Source organism: Balaenoptera physalus, assembly GCF_965194825.1.
Source record: "Balaenoptera physalus genome assembly, chromosome: 16".
Classification (NCBI taxonomy): domain Eukaryota; kingdom Metazoa; phylum Chordata; class Mammalia; order Artiodactyla; family Balaenopteridae; genus Balaenoptera; species Balaenoptera physalus.
This window is the reverse complement of record NC_138898.1, coordinates 21,619,279-21,639,308: the sequence shown is the minus strand read 5'-3', so window position 1 is coordinate 21,639,308 and position 20,030 is coordinate 21,619,279. Positions and strand designations below refer to the sequence as shown.

At 45.9% G+C, this 20,030-nt stretch overlaps 1 protein-coding gene across 1 annotated transcript in view; it reads right to left on the bottom strand.

The window, feature by feature from the left end:
- Nucleotides 1-2,328, bottom strand: part of TGM2 (transglutaminase 2) — a 32,314-nt gene extending 29,986 nt beyond the window's left edge. The window contains exon 1 of the mRNA XM_082430178.1: nucleotides 2,189-2,328. Within this exon, the coding sequence (XP_082286304.1) occupies nucleotides 2,189-2,198 (10 nt within the window). The 5' untranslated portion in view covers nucleotides 2,199-2,328. The remainder of the gene's footprint in view (nucleotides 1-2,188) is intronic.
- Between the last annotated feature and the right edge of the window lie 17,702 nt (nucleotides 2,329-20,030).

Below are 20,030 nucleotides of genomic sequence, written 5' to 3'. Positions count from 1 at the left end.
TAGCAGAGGACACCCTTTCCCCAGGGCCGAGCCCAGGGCAAAAGTTTGATATGTGAAAGTTCTCTTTTCCCATATTTTCAGAGGGAGCTGAAGACCAGGGGAGGGATTGGGGTGATGGGAGAGTGAGGGTCAAATCTCATAAACCTTGGCAAGCTCAATCTGACCTAATCGAGGTCAAGATTAGGGGGACCGTAGGGTGAGAGGAGTGGGCAAGGGAGATGCTCAGAACTATTGGACCCTTAAGAATATGTGGTCCCACTGAGGCCCAGGGGCAGGGATTTGCCAAAGCCACCCAGCAAGTGGGTCCTTCCACAGGGACATACATGCAGGTCTCCTCCCTCCCGCCATGGAATATCCCCCAAATGAGGCGCAAACAAATTGCCCAGTAACTGCCGAGGGCTTTGACATGGATTATCTCCACTTAAACCTCACAACTACCCACCTACACAGCTACTATCACTATCTTCACTTTGTAGACAGAGACATCACATGGCCCCAGGTCTCATGGCAAGCACAAGCTGAAGCTTTGGGGTTTGAATCCAGGGCTGTAGATTCGGGAGCCCACACTGGTAACCACCTCGCTCACAGCTCAGGATTTGTTGTTCATCCCCCTGCCCCCCTCCACTCCTCCCATTCCCCACCCACATCCTGTGTTGTTTCAAGCCTAGGAGGAGACCTGGGGGAAGTTGAGGCCCCTGCAATCACAGCAAGAGAGACCTCCGCTAGCCACAAGGAAGAACTTCCTGCTGGCCTGCTGGGGTGAAGAAACACTGTTTTGGGAAACTTCAACTCCAGAGAGCTTAAGCAAGAAAGAGGCCACTGTTGTTCCCCTAGGAGACCTTAGAGAGATGGTCAGTCCCTGGTCTGGGGCAGATGCAGCGCTTTCTCACTCTATTGTGTGAAGAAAGATTTCCAGAAATCATGCCCAGCTCTAGAGGTGCAGAAACACTGGGGTCTAGGATCTTAGGATTTCTGCACTGAGAAAGGACCCGAGGTCTTCCAGGCCACCGGGACCCCTGTAGGAAGTGGCCACTCTGGCAATGGGGCAGGGGGCTCATCATAATTGGCATCTCCAGAGTCCCCCAGGTCTACTGAGCCCCACTCTTGGGGACAGGGTGGGAAACTGCATGGGGCACAAGTGACCACCTAGGTGACGCGTCACAGCCAGCCCTGAGCTGGCTTTCGATCGCATGTGTTGGGGAGCTGGGTCCCAGAGAGGGACAAAGATGGCCCGAGATCACACAGCAGGTCAGGCACGTCGGTGGTTCCTCCTGCTTGTTCCTGCCCCACGTGCTCCGAGTCCCTCTCCATGTTCCCTCTGCCCACCCTCCTTCCTGGGGGCTGCAGAAGTGGTACAGAGGCCACCTCCAAATGGACTTGACCCAAGAGTCAGCCAGGATGCTGAGTCCAGCAGCATTAGTACAGGCGCATCCCCCATCGTAGAAATCCCTCCTCTGAAATGGTAGCCCTGCCCGTGTGTGTGTGTGTGTGTGTGTGTGTGTGTGTGTGTGTATAGGAAATGAACTGAGCCCCTTCTCCAGTCCCCTCACAGATGTACCGAGGACTGGCATTACTGTCCATGTTTTACAGGAGGGGAAACTGAGACTCAACCAGTGGCCAAGGACCAGGGTTGCAGAACTTGAGGGCAGGGAGGGACCTAGGAGAGCAAATCTGCTCTCAGGCCTCTCCCCCATAGGATGCTGGGAGCTCCTCTCTGGCCCCCGACGCCAAGGAAACAGCCAGGCTTGGGTTACACATCACCATGGACTAACCAGAACTAAATACGTGAGTCCAGGCCAGCACCCTCTGTACAGCTTCACGCCTGGCACGCAGCAGGGAGGCAGCTCCCACTAACTGAAGGAGGACAAGTGACAGTGGTCTGCTAACACAGTACTTTACCGTTCATAGCACGCCTTCGCGTTCCATTGCCTCATCTGATCCAGGAAGGCAGAGGTTAATGACTATGCCCTGGGGATGGGGAAGCTGAGGCCCCAGGCAGAGCCAGGACTGGAAGCCAAGCACCTCTCACCCAGCCCAGCCCACACGTTGAGCTCCAAATCGGGGACTTAGGGATCGAGCCCAGCCCGGTCCTGACCCCCACTGCACCGGTGGGACCACAGAGACCAGGTAAGGATGGCTGGACCCGGGGCCCCTGAGCGGTCGCAGAGGCGCTGACCCTGATACTCACCCTCGGCCATGGTCGGGTGGCGGCTGTGCTCCTCAGACCGGTGGCAGGACTCTGCAAGTGCAGACCACTAGCGACGGGCGATGCAGAGGCTGAGACCGACGGTGAACTTATAGCCCGCTTAGGGGCGGGCTAGGGGCGGGGCCTCGCGGGAAGGCGGGGACCTGGCGGGGCGGCGGTGCCCTGTCTGGGTCCACGCTCCTCTCCACCAGCCGGCTGGGGCGCACCCGGGGGTCAGGAGACGGGGGAGGAAGTGAAGGTTGGGCAAGGGCGCCCCCTGGGGAAACAACGCAGGGCTGGGACGGCAGCCACGGGGACACACAGACCGGGACACCCAGACACACCTGGATACACAGAGTCAGATCTTGGGTAACAGAGACACATGGATACAGAAACACACACACAGATACAGACACACAATTGCACCAGGACACACAGGCATACTTGGATACACAGACATGGACCCCCAGTCAGGTCAGACCCGGGATCAAGAAGACACACACCGTCAGATAAAGATACATATGGAGCAGACACAGACACACAATCAGGGACGTAGGGTTGTGGACGCACAGAGACACAGACACACTGTGACAGATACGGCAAATAAACCTGGACACACAGACACGGTGACACGGATAGAAAATCAGATTAAAATCAGAGACATGCCTGTACATAGACACAGCCAGACACACACGGACAGGTACCCACCAAGAGCCACACACAAATAAGCAGGTGTCCGGATGCACCCAGCTCACAGACACACAGACCACACACCACCAGAGGTGGACACAAAATCAGATTGGGGCACTTACAGACACACAAAGGTGCAGATACTGGGAGACGGACACACAGACAGACATGGCCTCACGTACAGACATGCAGACACACCCACAAAGACAGACACAACACACCTGTCTCTGTCGCAAAATCCAGAGACATCCCTCTATCTCATCCATCCCTCTATCCATCTAATGGTCCATCCGTCTAATCATTCATTCATCCATCTACTCACCCATCCACCCATCCATCCATCCATCCATCCATCCATCCATCCATCCACTTACCCCTCCCCGACTCCCTCCTTCTACTGATGATGTTCCTTCAGGTCCAGCCTGTGCCAGAAGGAAACAAAACCAACGTCCCAGGGACTCAACCTCTGACCTCTCACTCCTAGCACCCTAGTGGGTGGGGGGATCACCCATTCTTCTCCCTCTGGTCCCCCAGCCTCCTATGGTTCTTACCCACCACAAGTCCTGAACAGGGAGGGTCCTTGGAGAGGCAGGGGCCTGTGAGCCTCCTCCAGCCCTTTTTCCAGAATAAGTTCCATATCTATTGATGGATTTAGGCTACAAAATTGGCCCCAGTTTCCATTCCTGTGTGACACAGTGCAGGGAACAAACCTGTGCTGTTTTAGTAGATGTGTGTCCCTGAGTCAAATGGACCCTGCCTGAGGTCTTAGTGAACAAACTGACAACAGTTTTGGGCCCTGCTGACCCATAAAATAGCCCAATGGGTGAACCTTGTCATTGCCCCATCTTACAGATTGTTGTAGAAACTGTTCCCTACAGCTAGCGAGAGCTCAAAGGAAGGAGTGGGGTGCACGAACATCAGTCAAGAAGCCAGGGTTTGAGATCCCACTATGTAGCCATGGGCAGGTATTTTGGCTCTCCAGGCCTCAGTTTCCCCCTCTGCAAAATGAGGACAAGAATTCCTCCCTCACAGGCCTGAAGTAAGACTCAACCGTAATGACTGAGTTTGGGCACCTAGTACATAGTGAGCACTCAATAACTGGGGCCTCTGAGTTTTGGAGCAAAAATGCCATGTGTCCCAGAACGTGGCCCTGAGAGTAGGGACCTCAAGGAGAAACAGGAGGCCCGGGGACAGCCAGGCTCTGCAGAAGGAAGGCTGCAGGCTCAGCGTTTTTACAAGAGTCAGACCTGCCCCACATGAAAGGATGGGTTTTGCCTTTGTCCATTCTTTTCCGTTTGGAAATGACATTTCTTCTCCACTTGGCACTAATCTCCCTTTATCACCCCCACCTGGGAGCTCCCTGGAGGGCAGGAATCCACTGGAAGCTTTTTACCCATCAGGTTGTTCCTGGTGCCCTGCATGGGGCTTGGTACAGAGCCCCAGACCCGTCCCTGACCACGCCAGCTGCCGCCTCTTCTTTCCTCTCCCTGTTTCTGTAGAACTATGACCACCTAAGTGATTAAGGCTCTTGCGCAATCAATCCCAGGGCAGTCTGAGTCAGAACTGGCTTCCAAGAAGTGACAGATAAAGACCAGACCACAGGCTGAACCCAAAGACCAGGATTCCAGGCCTGGTGACCAGGGGGCCCTTGCCTCACTCTGGGCCACAGTTTTCCCATCTGCTCAGAGGGGTTGGGAAACCCTGCCTTGTCTTACCTCACTGTGCAAGTAAAAATTCAAAACCATTTTACTGAGGGGGAAACTGAGGCCCAGGGAGGGTGATTGTGAGCTCAAGGTCCCCAGACAGTGCAGAAGGTGACCCTTCATCATCCCTTACAGGGGAAGTGCAGGGCAGGGCACAGCTGAGGTCATTCTTGACTGTGTGATCCTGGGTAAATTACTAGACCTGTCCAAACCTCAATCTCCTCATCTCTAAAGCAGGTATGATAAGAATCACCACTTCTGGGAATTAGAGATAATGTCTGTGCAGTGGGGGGCACATAGTAAGTGCTCAGTAAATGTCACCTAAAACCTTTTTATGATGATGTCATCAAGAGTCAAGGCTCCCCTTCACCCACAAAAGGGAGATTCTGACGTGCGTAGGTGAAGCAGGTTGCAAACAAGGTAGAATATTTGCATGTTCTACAATATTTGGGGGTTTCTTAGAAGAACTCCCTGCCTCGTAAGTAAGTCTTGGACTCAGGCTCACTGATTGATGCCTGAACTCCCCCATTCGAGGGGTCAGTCCTTCATTCCATAAGGATTTCCAGGCCTTGAGGTGGAGACAAAGGTGAATTTTTACAACTTTGGAATAACCCATTACCAGTCAGATATTCTGTTTAAATCTCACAATATGATTTTAGTCATTTATTAAATGGGGAAACTGGGGCTCAGAGAGGTGAAGTGACTTGCCCGAGGTCACACACTCAGTAAGTCGGGGCATGGAACTCGGGCTTGGTTCAAAAGCCTGGGCTGGCTCTTCCAGGGTTCAGAGGTCAGAGCAGTGGTCCATGCTTGTGACCCATGGTGTCTGGTGTACTGTAGACGTTCAATAAGTGTCTATGGCATGAGAGAGGGAGGGATGAGTCACAGTAAAAGGAAGGATGGAAAGAAGGAAGGAAGGGAAGAAAAGGAAAAGGATTAAGGTTCAGAGAGGTTGGGGAAACTGCCTGAGGTTACAGCACAGCTGGGCTCCCAAGCCCTGGCTGGGCTCAGCTATTCCCTAAGGACAAGGGACCTCCAGACCAGAGATGGCCCTGGATGGCTGAGCTGGGAGGGGAGGGAGGGCTGGGTGGTAGTGGGTGGGATCGTAATAAGGACATGGTCTCAGCTTTTCTACCAGCTGGTGACTAATGGCAAATGAGCAGCGTCTAGCATGAAGCCCAGGAAGGGCAGAGCCAGAATCCCCTGAGATGGGAGGGGCTGAGGTAGGGGACTTAGGGAAAATGTCAAGGGACAGGCATGACATTTTAGGCCCTTTGAGTATGGTGGGTGGCCTCTCCGAGGCAGGACCTGGGTGTCCCAGGCTGTGGGGAGCAGAGAGCAGTGCACCTGACTGGGGAGGGCCCTCCCAATGTGTCCATTTTGCAGATGGAAAAACTGACCTGGCCATGGTGTCCTCAGCTTCACCCTTACAATGTGCCCCCCTCCCAACTCCCTGCCCCCAGCATAGGGTCTCAGCCCCAACTCTGCCACTTAAGCTCTAGGGACCGTGAGTACTTTAGTTCATTTCTCTGAAACTTCAGTTTCTGTTTCTGTAAAAGCAGGAATCACAACCCAGCCCTCCTGGGGCTGATGTGAGAATGAGAGGAGGTATGGGGCCAAAGGGAGCCTTCTGAGAAGTAATCTGAGCTTGTCCCTCTCCTTCTGAAACCCCTGGGGGAAAGTATGAGCCCTTCAGCCTGGTATTCGAGGCCCTGCAGCTCTGACCCAGCTTACCCTCCAATTGCATCTCCCACATTTGTATCCTCCAGCCTCACCAGACACACTACCGGCCCCCAAATGTACCCTGCAATTATCTACCTCCAAGCCTTTGCTCAAGGTGTGCCATCTGAGATGCCCTCCCCTCTTCACCTATCAAAATTTTACCCAGGCTTTACGCCCCTCCAAAGGCCACCTCCTCCTAGAGCAGGATTTCCCTTCCCTCATGCCCAGTACCTGCAGGACACAGTCACAGTCTGCATTGTATAAGGACCAATGTGTGCGTGTGTGTGTGTGTGTGTGTGTCTGTCTGTCTGTCTCCCACTGCCCACCTGGCTCTTAGTGGCTGCTCAATAAATGTCTGTTGAATGAATAAGTGACCTGCAGCTGAGAGAGAGAAACAGAGAGACAGAGAGAGAGAGACTTGTTCAAGCTTGGGCCAGACTCAGGGGGTTACCCCAGAGCCTTGGTTGGCAGGATTTGTGGTGCCTGGGGCAGGACCAGGAGCCAGGGCATGGTGCTGAGTCATCTTTCAATTCTTGTTGCCTCCACCAGAGATGAGAGGTCTGGGCCCTACTTACTCTCCAGTCATATCTCCTACAATCCCAGGAGTAGGCAGACTCACTGCTGAGCCTCAGAGAGGGCAAATAGCTTTCTCCAGATCACACAGCAAGTTAGGGCAGAGTCAGGGTGGGACCTCCAAACATAATAGAAAAACAAGTCCTGGCCTGTACCTCTACTCTCAATTTTGAAAAGGTAGAAAGCTGCTTTTATTTAACTTGGCAACAGGGCATTGCATTGTAACTGGGAATGGGGTGAAACATGAGACTTGTACAACGGAACCAGGGTGAGTTGGTGTGGCAGGGGCTGATGTGGGGTCCGAGAGCACTAAGCTCCAACCCTGCTCTCCCTCTTACTGGCTGTGTGGCCTCAAGTCTTAATCTCCTATAAAAAGGGACAACTCCCCTCCACCCCCAGCTCACTGGGCTCAGAGGAGGAGACCCAGAGACGTGAAAGCCCCTCCCAAGGAGAGTAACTTGATTCTATTATTGTTGTCACTGTTATGTGGTTACACTTCTTAACTCTCCAGACACCCCGGGGAGTGGAGAGTTTTACGATTTTTGGAGAGTGGAGTCCTACCATTTCAGGCAGTAAGATTTGCTTTAATCATAGGAAAACCCACTTCAGACCCTTACTCACAACCAGTTATCACTTACTTGGCGTACAATCCTAACAAAGATGTAACACCGTCAGGGAAGTAACAGCCCCTAAAGGTTAGACGTTAAGACAATAGGACCGGAGAGAAGAAACACTAGAGGTGGGAAGTGCCAAGAGAGAGGGGGACGGCAGAAAAGCTGCACAAGCAGGCGCAGGAGCTCTGACATTGGTAAGGTCTAAGGGCCATTTGGAGTTGGGTAAATAGTCCAGCCTCATGCGGCAATCATCAGCGGTCATGATAGTGACCCAGAGGCATCCTATGAGTAGAAGGGACTTTGTGCTCTGCCCACTGAGCCCCTGAGACACTTTTCACTCCCCCCCACCCCCGCTTCTTTTAGCAGCAGTGCAGTTCAGCTGCAAGGACACAGGTATGGGGGCTCAACACACCTGGGTTCAAAGCCATTTACTTTCCTGTGTGTGATCTTGGCTAAGTCACAGCACTTCCAAGCCCCAGTTTCCTCATCTGTAAAATGGGTATGATAATAATAGTGCCTACTTCTCAGGCTTCTTTGTGAGGATTAACACCATGCCTGGTAGAGAATAAACACTCAAAAAAGGGTTATTTGACAATTAAAAAAAATGAAGTAGTGATGCATCTACAACATGGAGGAACTTCCAAACCATTATGCTCAGGAAAAGAAGCCAATCTCAGAAGACCACATATTCTGTGATTCCATTTATATGAAATGCCCAGAATAGGCAACTCCACAGAGACAGAAAGTGGATGAGTGGTTGTCAGGGACTGAAAGGAGGGGGGGATGGAGAGTGACTGCTGATGGGCTTGGGGTTTCTTTGGGAGGGTGAGGAAAATGTTCTACCATTAGATTGCGGTGATGGTTGCACAAATATGTGAATATACTAAACACCATTGAATTGAACATTATAAATGGATGAATGTAAATTATATCTCAACAACATGGTTTTTTAAAATGAGAGTAGATTTAAAAAACAAAACACAAGAATAAAGCTCTGAAAGCCTTTGCAAATACTGTCCCATTTTCAAATTAAACCGAAGAGAAATACTTGCACGTGTGCCCAAAGGGTCTGTAAAGGGAGGGTCTTTACCTCATTATTCCTTCTGGCGAAAACTGGCCACAACCTAAGTGCCCAGCAAAGGGGGATGAATAAATAAGCCATGCCTGGGAATATTATATGGCAGTTAAAAGCCAGACGAAGTAGTCCTCTCTGTATGGACATGAAAACAATTCCAAGTCATGATGTTGAGCAAAGAAAGTAAATTGCAGGACATTACATAGGTTATGATTCCACAAGACTGTTCATTTCCCATGAGAACAAATAAGTAAATATATGTAAAATATGTAAACAGAAGTATACCAAAGAAGGTTTGGAAAAATTCTCTCCAAATTGCTGATGGTGATGGGAGGAGTACTGTGGCCATAATTAGGGGGTAGGTAGTGGTGATTAAAGGTGGTTTCAGTATTTCCTGGAAGGTGGAAAAGTTTTAAGCAGGGAAGTGTTTTTATGTATCCCTTTGGTAATTAAAGATAAATTTTTCAAGAGAAAAAGAATAACCTGTTTACATTTAGAATTGAGCTTTTATAAAAATGGAAATACTCCAAAATAAAGAAATTCTGGCAAAGAAGGTAGAAAAAATATAGACCGAGATAAAAAAAAGAAAAGAAATCTGCCCGCACCCCGCCCCCCCCCAAAAAAAACCAAACAAAATCCACAATCAGCCCATTAAAAAAAAACTTTTGTTAGTACTGGCACAATCTTACAAAACCAAACCCACAATCACAGCACATGAGTAAAGAAGAAATTCACAAGTGTTCCCACATCTGAAATTCGGAATTTTGAGAATGGTACACTGAGTTTCTGTTTACTTCACAATCCTGTTTATGTCTCTAAATGCTTCTGGAGCGCTTAATCCCAGTGAAATCCAAGAAAGTGCTTGAAAACTTTTTACTGTGTTAAAAGTAGGGTCAGAGAGGTGAAGTGACTAGCCCAAGGTCACACAGTTTAGAAGGGGCAGAGCAAGTGCTCTGAAGTCCATACCTGTAATCCATACTGCTGGAACTTCATGTCAGGGGAGTTAAGCCTTGGCATGGGGGCCTGGTTAAGCCCCCATGGCCGTTTGGGGCTTTGAAGACATGGGGGATGAACCACTGGATTCTGTAGCATTACCCTGCATCTCCCCCACTTAGGCTAGGTCATTGGTTGTATCTGCTTGACACACCACGCTCAGTCAATAAGAATCAAACATGAATCTTTCATGGAAATAAATGACTGTCTAGGGCAGTGGCTGAGCTTGTCCAGCTAAATTGAATACTTGTGTGGCTGAACTAATCGTTGTTTCTCCCATCTGTTTGATGAGCCACTCAAGAGATTGTCCGAACCCAGTGTTTGTAGGTCTGAAGCAGCACTCAGCTTGACCCCATTAGTCTGAAGCCCAACTTTCACATCTGAGGGGAGTCTGCCATCACCATGTCCCATCGTCACAGAAGATGCAAGTTTTTTAGTCTCATTCCTGCAAAGGCAGAGCTCAGTATCCAGGATAATAAACCCCAAGGCTACAGGCCTCTGCAGGTGATGGAGTCCTCTTTGTAGACACAGCTCATTTGCCTCTGGGAAACTGCCCTTTTCTACAGGCTTGATGGGGCTGTCAATCAAATGGCCCTGCCCAACTCTAGTTAAGGTGGGCCTGGGACCCAAACTCAGCCAATCAGATGCTCTCCTGGGACTTTGAATCTTCTGGCTCTGACACAAGTTCTAAATGATGGTTAAAGTTCGCTGGTTCATTCCTAAAATTACTTCACTTTTTGTCTTTTCTGAAACTAGACTTTTTAGCTTTTGTTTGACTTTGTTTTAAGTCAGATTTATTGAGTTATAATTTACATGTAATCCACTTCACCTTTTTGAGTGTACAGTTCAATGAGCTGACAAACATATATTGTCCTGTTACTATATCACAATCGTGATATAGAACATTTCCATTACCCCCCAAATTTCCCTCCTGCCCTTTTCCTGGCAATTCTCTCCCCACTTCCTCTGTCCCTGGCAACCGCTGACTGATTACTGTTCCAACTGTTTTGTCTTTTCCAGAATGCTGGATGAATGGAATCATACAGTAGATACCCTTTTGAGTCTGGCTTCTCTCACTTAGCATAATGCATTTGAGATTCATCCAGCTGTTGCAAGTATTGGCCATACCTTCCTTTGTGTTGCTAAGTAGTAAATATTCCATTGAATGAATACATCACAGTTTATTTCTACATTAACCAGCTGAAGGACATTTGGGTTGTTCTGGGTGATTATAGATAGAGCTGCTATAAACATAGAGGTACAGCTCTTTGTGTGGACATATATTTTCATTTCTTTTGTGTAAATACCTGTAAGCCATTCCCATGTCCTTCCAAGTGATTTTTTTGGAAATTGTTAAGCTGCCCTGAGTCTGTGCCTGTTCATGTAACCAAAGACTGGAACGGACATTTCTCTTATTTAATTCTCCCAATGACTCTCTGGGGTTTAGGGATTGTTGTCCTCATTTTACGGAGGAAATCGAGGCTCAGAGAGCCTAAATAACCTGCCCTGGACCACGGAGCAGAGACTTGAATCCAAATCAAAGTCATGAAGGGAGCCATAGCTGCCCTTCTAAATCTCTGGTCACCTTGGTGGGAGGGGAACAGCTTCATAATGCAGGTTCTAACACCTGTTGATTGACTGATGGTTGGTAGAATAAATGCTTCACTCCTTTTCTCTGGTCTCAGTTTGCCCATTTGAGAAATGACAAGGTTGGACCAATAATGAATTTCTGATGCTCTAGATTCTGTGATTTTGACAAGCTGTGACTAAGATGGGGTCATCTGATAAACGATTCCTGGGAAATGGAGCTGGTAGGGGAGCGGAGCCCAGCACTCACCCCACAACAGCCACCCCAGATGGCTTCCTGAGCTTGCACACCAGCTAGCTGATCCCCAGAAGAGCAATTTGCACTCTCTGCCTTTCTGGCCTGAGAAAAAAAATACCCCTGTCACATTGGATTAGCATCACCCCTCTCGCTGAGAATCTTCTCATGGATGCAGTCCCCTCTCTTCGTCAATATTTTCGGAACGTTCAGGTTTCTAAACAAGACCTGACAGGTTGAGTTCTTTTTTTTTTTTAAGCTTTTAAAAATAAAATGAATCACCTTGTGCATGGTCTTGAGGCTCAAATTAGATTAACCCTGTCCTTTCCTAAGCGACAGTCAGGCCGTTGACTTTGCTGGGGGGATGGAGAGGTGGGAAGAGGGAAGTGGCTCATGCCTCATCTCAGATCAAGTACTGCATGAAGACCCATCTTCTTCCCAGGTCCCCATTCTACCTGGGTGGTACCCAGGCTTATCAGGAAGCCCAGAGGCAGAGTGATGGAGAGCTTCTGGGTGCGATAGCTGCCCAACCTCATGCAAGTAACTTCATGTCTCTGCACCTCAATTTTCTCACCCAGATAATGGGTATAATGACAGTTCCAGCCTCCCAGACTTGAGAATAAATGAACTATTGCATGGGATAGCATAGGTCACAGCGAGAGCTACACAAGTGTTGGCTGTTTTAATGACTCATTATTATTTTCAAGGGCTTCAGGTGCCTCAATTCCATCTGTTCCTGCAAGTCAGCTCTGGGGTGTGGGTGAGAGGGGATGCTAGCATCTTGTGCACCTACTGTGTGCCAACTCTGTGTGGAGAAGACTTATGCATCTTCTTGCTTTTCGTTGATTTGTTTGCAGTCCCATCTGGCCCCACAAAGACCCTAAGTTGTCATTCTCTCCGCTAATTCTCTGTCTGCATGATGAATGGCTCCACCCGCCAATTTCCAATGAGAAGAGTGAGGTTGAGAGAGAGCAGCAAGGTTGCCTGTGGTCACTGGATGGAAATTCTGGAGCTGGGCTGGACCCTGGGGTCTGTCGGGTGGTTTCACACTTGGTCTGCCCATTCCCTGTGGATCCCAGGATCCCAGCCCCATGTTTTTGTTTTTTTTTTTTGCCACGCCTCACAGCATGTGGGATCTTAGTTCCCTGACCAGGGATCAAATTTGTGCCCCCTGCATTAGGAGCGCGGAGCGCAGAGTCTTAACCACTGGGCCGCCAGGGAAGTCCCCCAGCCCTGCGTTCTGACACATCCTGCCAGCTGAACACAATGGACAACCTCCACGCGCCACCCCCCACTCCCACCCTTTCTCAGCTGCCATCTGGCAGCCCTGGAAAAAGTGCATCTTTCTAGACCAGCAGCTCCAAGACCCACTGGGACTGCCTTGCTGGAGCTCAGACAGGGCATTCACTGCGGTGCCCTGAGGAGTCAGAAGCCAGCAGGACTTTGGCCTTCATTAATCCTCCCTCCCAGGTTCACAGGGAGCCACCAACACCAGCTCAGCAGCTCAGCCACCTCCAATGGCTTTTGTTAAAGCCTTTCAGTGCCAGCCCCTCACCCCGCTGCGCCTTTTACCGATGGGGAAACTGATGCACTTGCCCAGGACCAGCTCTGCCCAGCTCTGAAACCCATGCTTTTTGCAAAATACCTTTCCCCTGTCAAGGGTCCAATTGCTCACTGGGGTGGGAGCAAGGATGTGGGGAGAGCAGAGAAGAGGCTGGTGTTACAGTCCAGGCAGGAGAGGATGGAGGCCCAGGCTAGGGAGGTTGTGGGGCCCTGTTCACGCCTTGGTGCCTTTGCCCTCTGTTCTTTCTGCTTGTCTATCCTTCACATCTACCCCAGGGTCACATGTCCCAACAATGGCTGCCACATCAACATCAGCATGGCCATAATTTGCTAAGCGCTCGCTGTGTGTAGGGACCTGCGCTTTCCATCCACCATCTCCATTCCCTTTCTGCTCACTCAGCTCCCGTCATGCTGGCCTCCCTGCCACTCCTTCAGCTTGCCAGGCATGCTCCCAGCTAAGAGCTTTTGCACTGGTTGTTCCCTCTGTCTGAGGTGCTCTTCCCTGGTGTGGTGACCTGGGCACGATGTGGGTGCCGAGAAGGGTGTGCTGTATCTGAATGGGGAGCGGTGATAAGCTTGGAGGAAATTCAATGAAAGAAGGGGTGAAGAGTTGGCCCTAACCCTAACCCTAACCCTAACCCTAACCGCAACCCATCATTAGATGCTGTAAGACCCTGGAGATTGCTTAACTCTCTTCTGTCTCAATTCCTCTTTAGTTCTTAAGTGAGCTGACAGCATCACTGGGGTCTCTGGCTCATCACAGCTTGTGGGGAGAGAGAGGTCGTGTCCTCAGAAGCCAACCGGTTCAGCCTTGTCATTTTATAGCTAAGGACACTCAGGCCCAGAGAGGGCTCTCATTGTCTTGAGACCCATAAACCATTAGAGACGAAGCTGTGGGTTTTTTTAAAAGTGATTACTTTACTTATGGGATACTTTATTTATTGAACATTTATTGAGCACCTACTATGGGGTGAATCATGAATAACACACAGTTCCTGCTGTCAAGGAACTCTCAGGTCAGTGGGGGAAACAGGTTAGAAGACACTCACTGTGTAAACATTAATTCCCATGTACTGTGTTCAGGGCTGTGGTGGAGGAAAGCTTGGGGCCTCAGGGAACCCAGATGGGAGAGAGAGTCTCTCCATGTGGCAGATCAGGGCAGGCTTCATGGAAGAGGTAACACTTAATCTGGGTTTTGCAGTATGAATAGGAGTTTGTCAGGCAGATACCATAAAGAGGAGCATTTCATGCAAAGGGACCTATCTGTGCATACCGGGGCAAAGTCATAGGGGTGAGGAAAAGTGTGGAGAATTCATGGGAAGGGGATGTCAAATGGAGTGGCTGGAGTTTAGGGGTACTTGGAAGGAATGTTAAGGCTGGAAAGCATGGAAGAGCCCAGACCACATGGAAGGGCCTTGAATTCCAGGCTCAGTTTAGGCCAAAGGGAGCCATGGGAAAGCTTTTAAATGGGGGAGTGGTGTGGTTAGGGCTGAGTTTGGGGAAGATAATGAGGTAATCATTAATCATGGAATTTTAGAGCTTGAATTGAGTGATTATCATGATCCCTGGGCCCTATTTTATTTACTTTTATTTATTTATTTATTTTTTGGAATTTTGGATTTTTATTTTATTTTTTTATACAGCAGGTTCTTATTAGTTATCCATTTTATACATATTAGTGTGTATATGTCAATCCCAATCTCCCAATTCATCCCACAACCACCACCATCCCCCCACCACTTTCCCCCCTCGGTGTCCATACGTTTGTTCTCTATATCTGTGTCTCAATTTCTGCCCTGCATACCGGTTCATCTGTACCATTTCTCTACGTTCCACATATACGCATTAATATACGATATTTGTTTTTCTCTTTCTGACTTACTTCACTCTGTATGACAGTCTCTAGATCCAACCACATCTCTACAAATGACCCAATTTCGTTCTTTTTCATGGCTGAGTAATATTCCATTGTAATATATGTACCACATCTTCTTTATCCATTCACCTGTTGATGGGCATTTAGGTTGCTTCCATGACCTGGCTATTGTAAATAGTGCTGCAATGAACATTGGGGTGCATGTGTCTTTTTGAATTATGGTTTTCTCTGGGTATATGCCCAATAGTGGGATTACTGGGTCATATGGTAATTCTATTTTTAGTTTTTTAAGGAACCTCCATAATGTTCTCCATAGTGGCTGTATCAATTTACATTCCCACCAACAGTGAAAGAGGGTTCCCTTTTTTCCACACCCTCTCCAGCATTTGTTGTTTGTAGATTTTCTGATGATGGCCATTCTAACAGGTGTGAGGTGATACCTCACTGTAGTTTTGATTTACACTTCTCTAATAATTAGTGAGGTTGAGCAGCTTTTCATGTGCTTCTTGGCCATCTGTATGTCTTCTTTGGAGAAATGTCTATTTAGTTCTTCTGCCCATTTTTGGATTGGGTTGTTTGTTTTCTTAATACTGAGCTGCATGAGCTGTTTATATATTTTGGAGATTAATCCTTTATCAGTTGATTCACTTGCAAATATTTTCTCCCATTCTGAGGGCTATCTTTTCATCTTGTTTGTAGTTTCCTTTGCTTTGCAAAAGGTTTTAAGTTTCATTAGGTCCCATTTGTTTATTTTTGTTTTTATTTCCATTACTTTGGAGGTGGATCAAAAAAGATCTTGCTGTGATTTATGTCAAAGAGTGTTCTTCCAGTGTTTTCCTCTAAGAGTTTTATAGTTCTGGTCTTACATTTAGGTCTCTAATCCATTTTGAGTTTATTTTTGGGTATGGTGTTAGGGAGTGTTCTAATTTCATTCTTTCACATGTAGCTATCTGGTTTCCCCAGCACCACTTATTGAAGAGACTGTCTTTTCTCCATTGTATATCCTTGCCTTCTTAGTCATAGATTAGTTCACCATAGGTGCGTGAGTTTATCTCTGGGCTTTCTATCCTGTTCCGTTGATCTATATTTCTGTTTTTGTGCCAGTACCATACTGTCTTGATTACTGTAGCTTTGTAGTAGAGTCTGAAGTCAGGGAGTCTGATTCCTTCAGCTCCGTTTTTTTCCCTCAAGACTGCATTGGCTATTCGGGGTCTTTTGTGTCTCCATACAAATTTTAAGATTTTTTGTTCTAGTTCTGTAAAAAATGCCACTGGTAATTTGATAGGGATTGCATTGAATCTGTACATTGCTTTGGGTAGTATAGTCATTTTCACAATTTTGATTCTTCCAATCCAAGAACATGGTATATCTCTCCATCTGTTGGTATCATCTTTAATTTCTTTCATCAGTGTCTTATAGTTTTCTGCATACAGGCCTTTTGTCTCCCTAGGCAAGTTTATTCCTAGGTAATTTATTCTTTTTATTGTAATGGTAAATGGGAGTGTTTCCTTAATTCCTCTTTCAGATTTTTCATCGTTAGTGTATAGGAATGCAAGAGATTTCTGTGCATTAATTTTGTATCCTGCAACGTTACCAAATTCATTGATTAGCTCTAGCAGTTTTCTGGTGGCAGTTTTAGGATTCTCTATGTATAGTATCATGTCATCCGCAAACAGTGACAGTTTTACTTCTTCTTTTCCAATTTGTATTCCTTTTATTTCTTTTTCTTCTCTGATTGCCGTGGCTAGGACTTCCAGAACTATGTTGAATAATAGTGGTGAGAGTGGACATCCTTGTCTTGTTCCTGATCTTAGAGGAAATGCTTTCAGTTTTTCACTGTTGAGAATGATGTTTGCTGTGGGTTTGTCATATATGGCCTTTATTATGTTGAGGTAGGTTCCCTCTATGCCCACTTTCTGGAGAGTTTTTATCATAAATGGGTGTTGAATTTTGTCAAAAGCTTTTTCTGCATCTATTGAGATGATCATATGGTTTTTATTCTTCAATTTGTTAATATGGTGTATCACATTGATTGATTTGCGTATATTGAAGAATCCTTGCATCCCTGGGATAAATCCCACTTGATCGTGGTGTATGATCCTTTTAATGTGTTGTTGGATTCTGTTTGCTAGTATTTTGTTGAGGATTTTTGCATCTATATTCATCAGTGATATTGGTCTGTAATTTTCTTTTTTTGTAGTGTCTTTTTCTGGTTTTGGTATCAGGGTGATGGTGGCCTCATAGAATGAGTTTGGGAGTGTTCCTTCCTCTGCAATTTTTTGGAAGAGTTTGAGAAGGATGGGTGTTAGCTCTTCTCTAAATGTTTGATAGAATTCACCTGTGAAGCCATCTGGTCCTGGACTTTTGTTTGTTGGAAGATTTTTAATCACAGTTTCAATTTCATTACTTGGTCTGTTCATATTTTCTGTTTCTTCCTGGTTCAGTCTTGGAAGGTTATACGTTTCTAAGAATGTCTCCATTTCTCCCAGGTTGTCCATTTCATTGGCATAGAGTTGCTTGTAGTAGTCTCTTAGGATGCTTTGTATCTCTGTGGTGTCTGTTGTAACTTCTCCTTTTTCATTTCTGATTTTCTTGATTTGAGTCCTCTCCCTCTTTTTCTTGATGTGTACTGGCTAATGGCTTATCAATTTTGTTTATCTTCTCAAAGAACCAGCTTTTAGTTTTATTGATCTTTCCTATTGTTTTCTTTGTTTCTATTTCATTTATTTCCGCTCTGATCTTTATGATTTCTTTCCTTCTGCTAACTTTGGGTTTTGTTTGTTCTTCTTTCTCTAGTTCCTTTAGGTGTAAGGTTAGATTGTTTACTTGAGATTTTTCTTGTTTCTTTAGGTAGGCTTGTATAGCTATAAACTTCCCTCTTAGAACTGCTTTTGCTGCATCCCATAGGTTTTGGGTCGTCGTGTTTTCATTGTGTTTTGTCTCTAGGTATTTTTTGATTTCCTCTTTGATTTCTTCAGTGATCTCTTGGTTATTTAGTAACGTATTGTTTAGCCTCCATGTGTTTGTGTTTTTTACGTTTTTTTCCCCTGTAATTCATTTCTAGTCTCATAGCGTTGTGTTCAGAAAAGATGCTTGATATGATTTCAATTTTCTTAAATTTACTGAGGCTTGATTTGTGACCCAAGATGTGATCTGTTCTGGAGAATGTTCCGTGTGCACTTGAGAAGAAAGTGTAATCTGCTGTTTTTGGATGGAATGTCCTATAAATATCAATTAAATCTATCTGGTCTATTGTGTCATTTAAAGCTTCTGTTTCCTTTTTTTTTTTCATTTTGGATCATCTGTCCATTGGTGTAAGTGAGGTGTTAAAGTCCCCCACTATTATTGTGTTACTGTCGATTTCCTCTTTTATAGCTGTTAGCAGTTGCCTTATGTATTGAGGTGCTCCTATGTTGGGTGCATATATATTTATAATTGTTGTATCTTCTTCTTGGATTGATCCCTTAATCATTATGTAGTGTCCTTCCTTGTCTCTTGTAACGTTCTTTATTTTAAAGTCTATTTTATCTGATATGAGTATAGCTACTCCAGCTTTCTTTTGATTTCCATTTGCATGGAATATCTTTTTCCATCCCCTCACTTTCAGTCTGTATGTTTCCCTAGGTCTAAAGTGGGTCTCTTGCAGATAGCATATATATGGGTCTTGTTTTTGTATCCATTCAGCAAGCCTGTGTCTTTTGGTTGGAGCATTTAATCCATTCACGTTTAAGGTAATTATCGATATGTATGTTCCTATGACCATTTTCTTAATTGTTTTGGGTTTGTTTTTGTAGGTCCTTTTCTTCTCCTGTGTTTCCCACTTAGAGAAGTTCCTTTAGCATTTGTTGTAGAGCTGGTTTGGTGCTGCTGAATTCTCGTAGCTTTTGCTTGTCTGTAAAGCTTTTGATTTCTCCCTCAAATCTAAATGAGATGGCAGGCAGATTCTTAACCACTGTGCCATCAGGGAAGTCCCTATAGTTTTAACTCTTACATTCAGATGTATGATCCATTTTGAGTTGATTTTTTTGTATGGTGTGCATGTGGATATCCAGTTGTCCCAGCATCATTTGCTGAAAGGTTTCTTTCACCTATTGAGTAGTCTTGGCATCCTTGTTGAAAATCAATTGACCACAAATGTAAGGGTTTATTTCTAGACTCTCAATTCTATTCTCTTGATCTATATGTCTGTCTTTAATGACAGCAAACATTGTCTTGATTGCTGTAGATTTGTAGTTAGTTTTGAAATTGGGAAGAGTGAATCCTCCAACTTAGTTCTTCTTTCTCAAGATTGTTTTTAATATTTGGTGTCCCTTGCAATACCACATGAATTTTAGGATAATCTTGTCAATTTCTGAAAAAAAAAAAAAAGCCAGCTAGAATTTTGATAGAGATTGCACTGAATCTTTAGATCAATTTGGAGAGTATTGCCATTTTAACAGTATTAAGTCTTCTGGTCCATAAACGTGGAATGTCTCTTCATTTATTTAGATCTTCCATTTCTTTCAACAATGTTTTGTAGTTTTCAGTATACAAGTCTTGCACATCTTCTGTTAAATGTACTCCAAAATATTTGATTCTTTTTGTTACTATTGTAAGTGGAATTGTTTTCCTAATTGCATTTCATTTGTTCATTGCTAGTGTATAAAAATACAATAGATTTTTGTATATCGATCTTGTATACTGGAACCTTGTTAAAATCATTTATTAATTCTAATAATTTTCCAGTTGGTTCCTTAGGATTTTCTCTATATAAGATTATGTCATCTACAAATAAACATAGTTTGACTTCTTTCCAATCTGGATGCCTTTTACTTTATTTTCTTAACTGACTGCTCTGGTTGGAACCTCCAGTACAATATTAAATAGAAATGGCAAGAGAAGACATCATTGTCTTGTTCCTGATCTTACAATGAAAACATCTAGTCTTTTGCCAGTAAATATGTTAGCTGTGGGGTTTTCATAGATACCCTTTATCAGATTGAGGACTCACCCATTTTTTAAGACTTCTGCTTTTTTATATGAATCACGCTCCATTGACATGCCAATCATTTTTCATTGGCTACTCTCTTGGCCACAACATTCCAGTGAAAACCTGAGTAACTATCAACGTGTAACCTCTAGAAATGACCAGAACTCTCCAGGTGATGACTAATCAGAAGAGAGAGAGAGAGAGAGAGAGACTGAATGAATCACCGCCCTTGATCTAGTTATAAT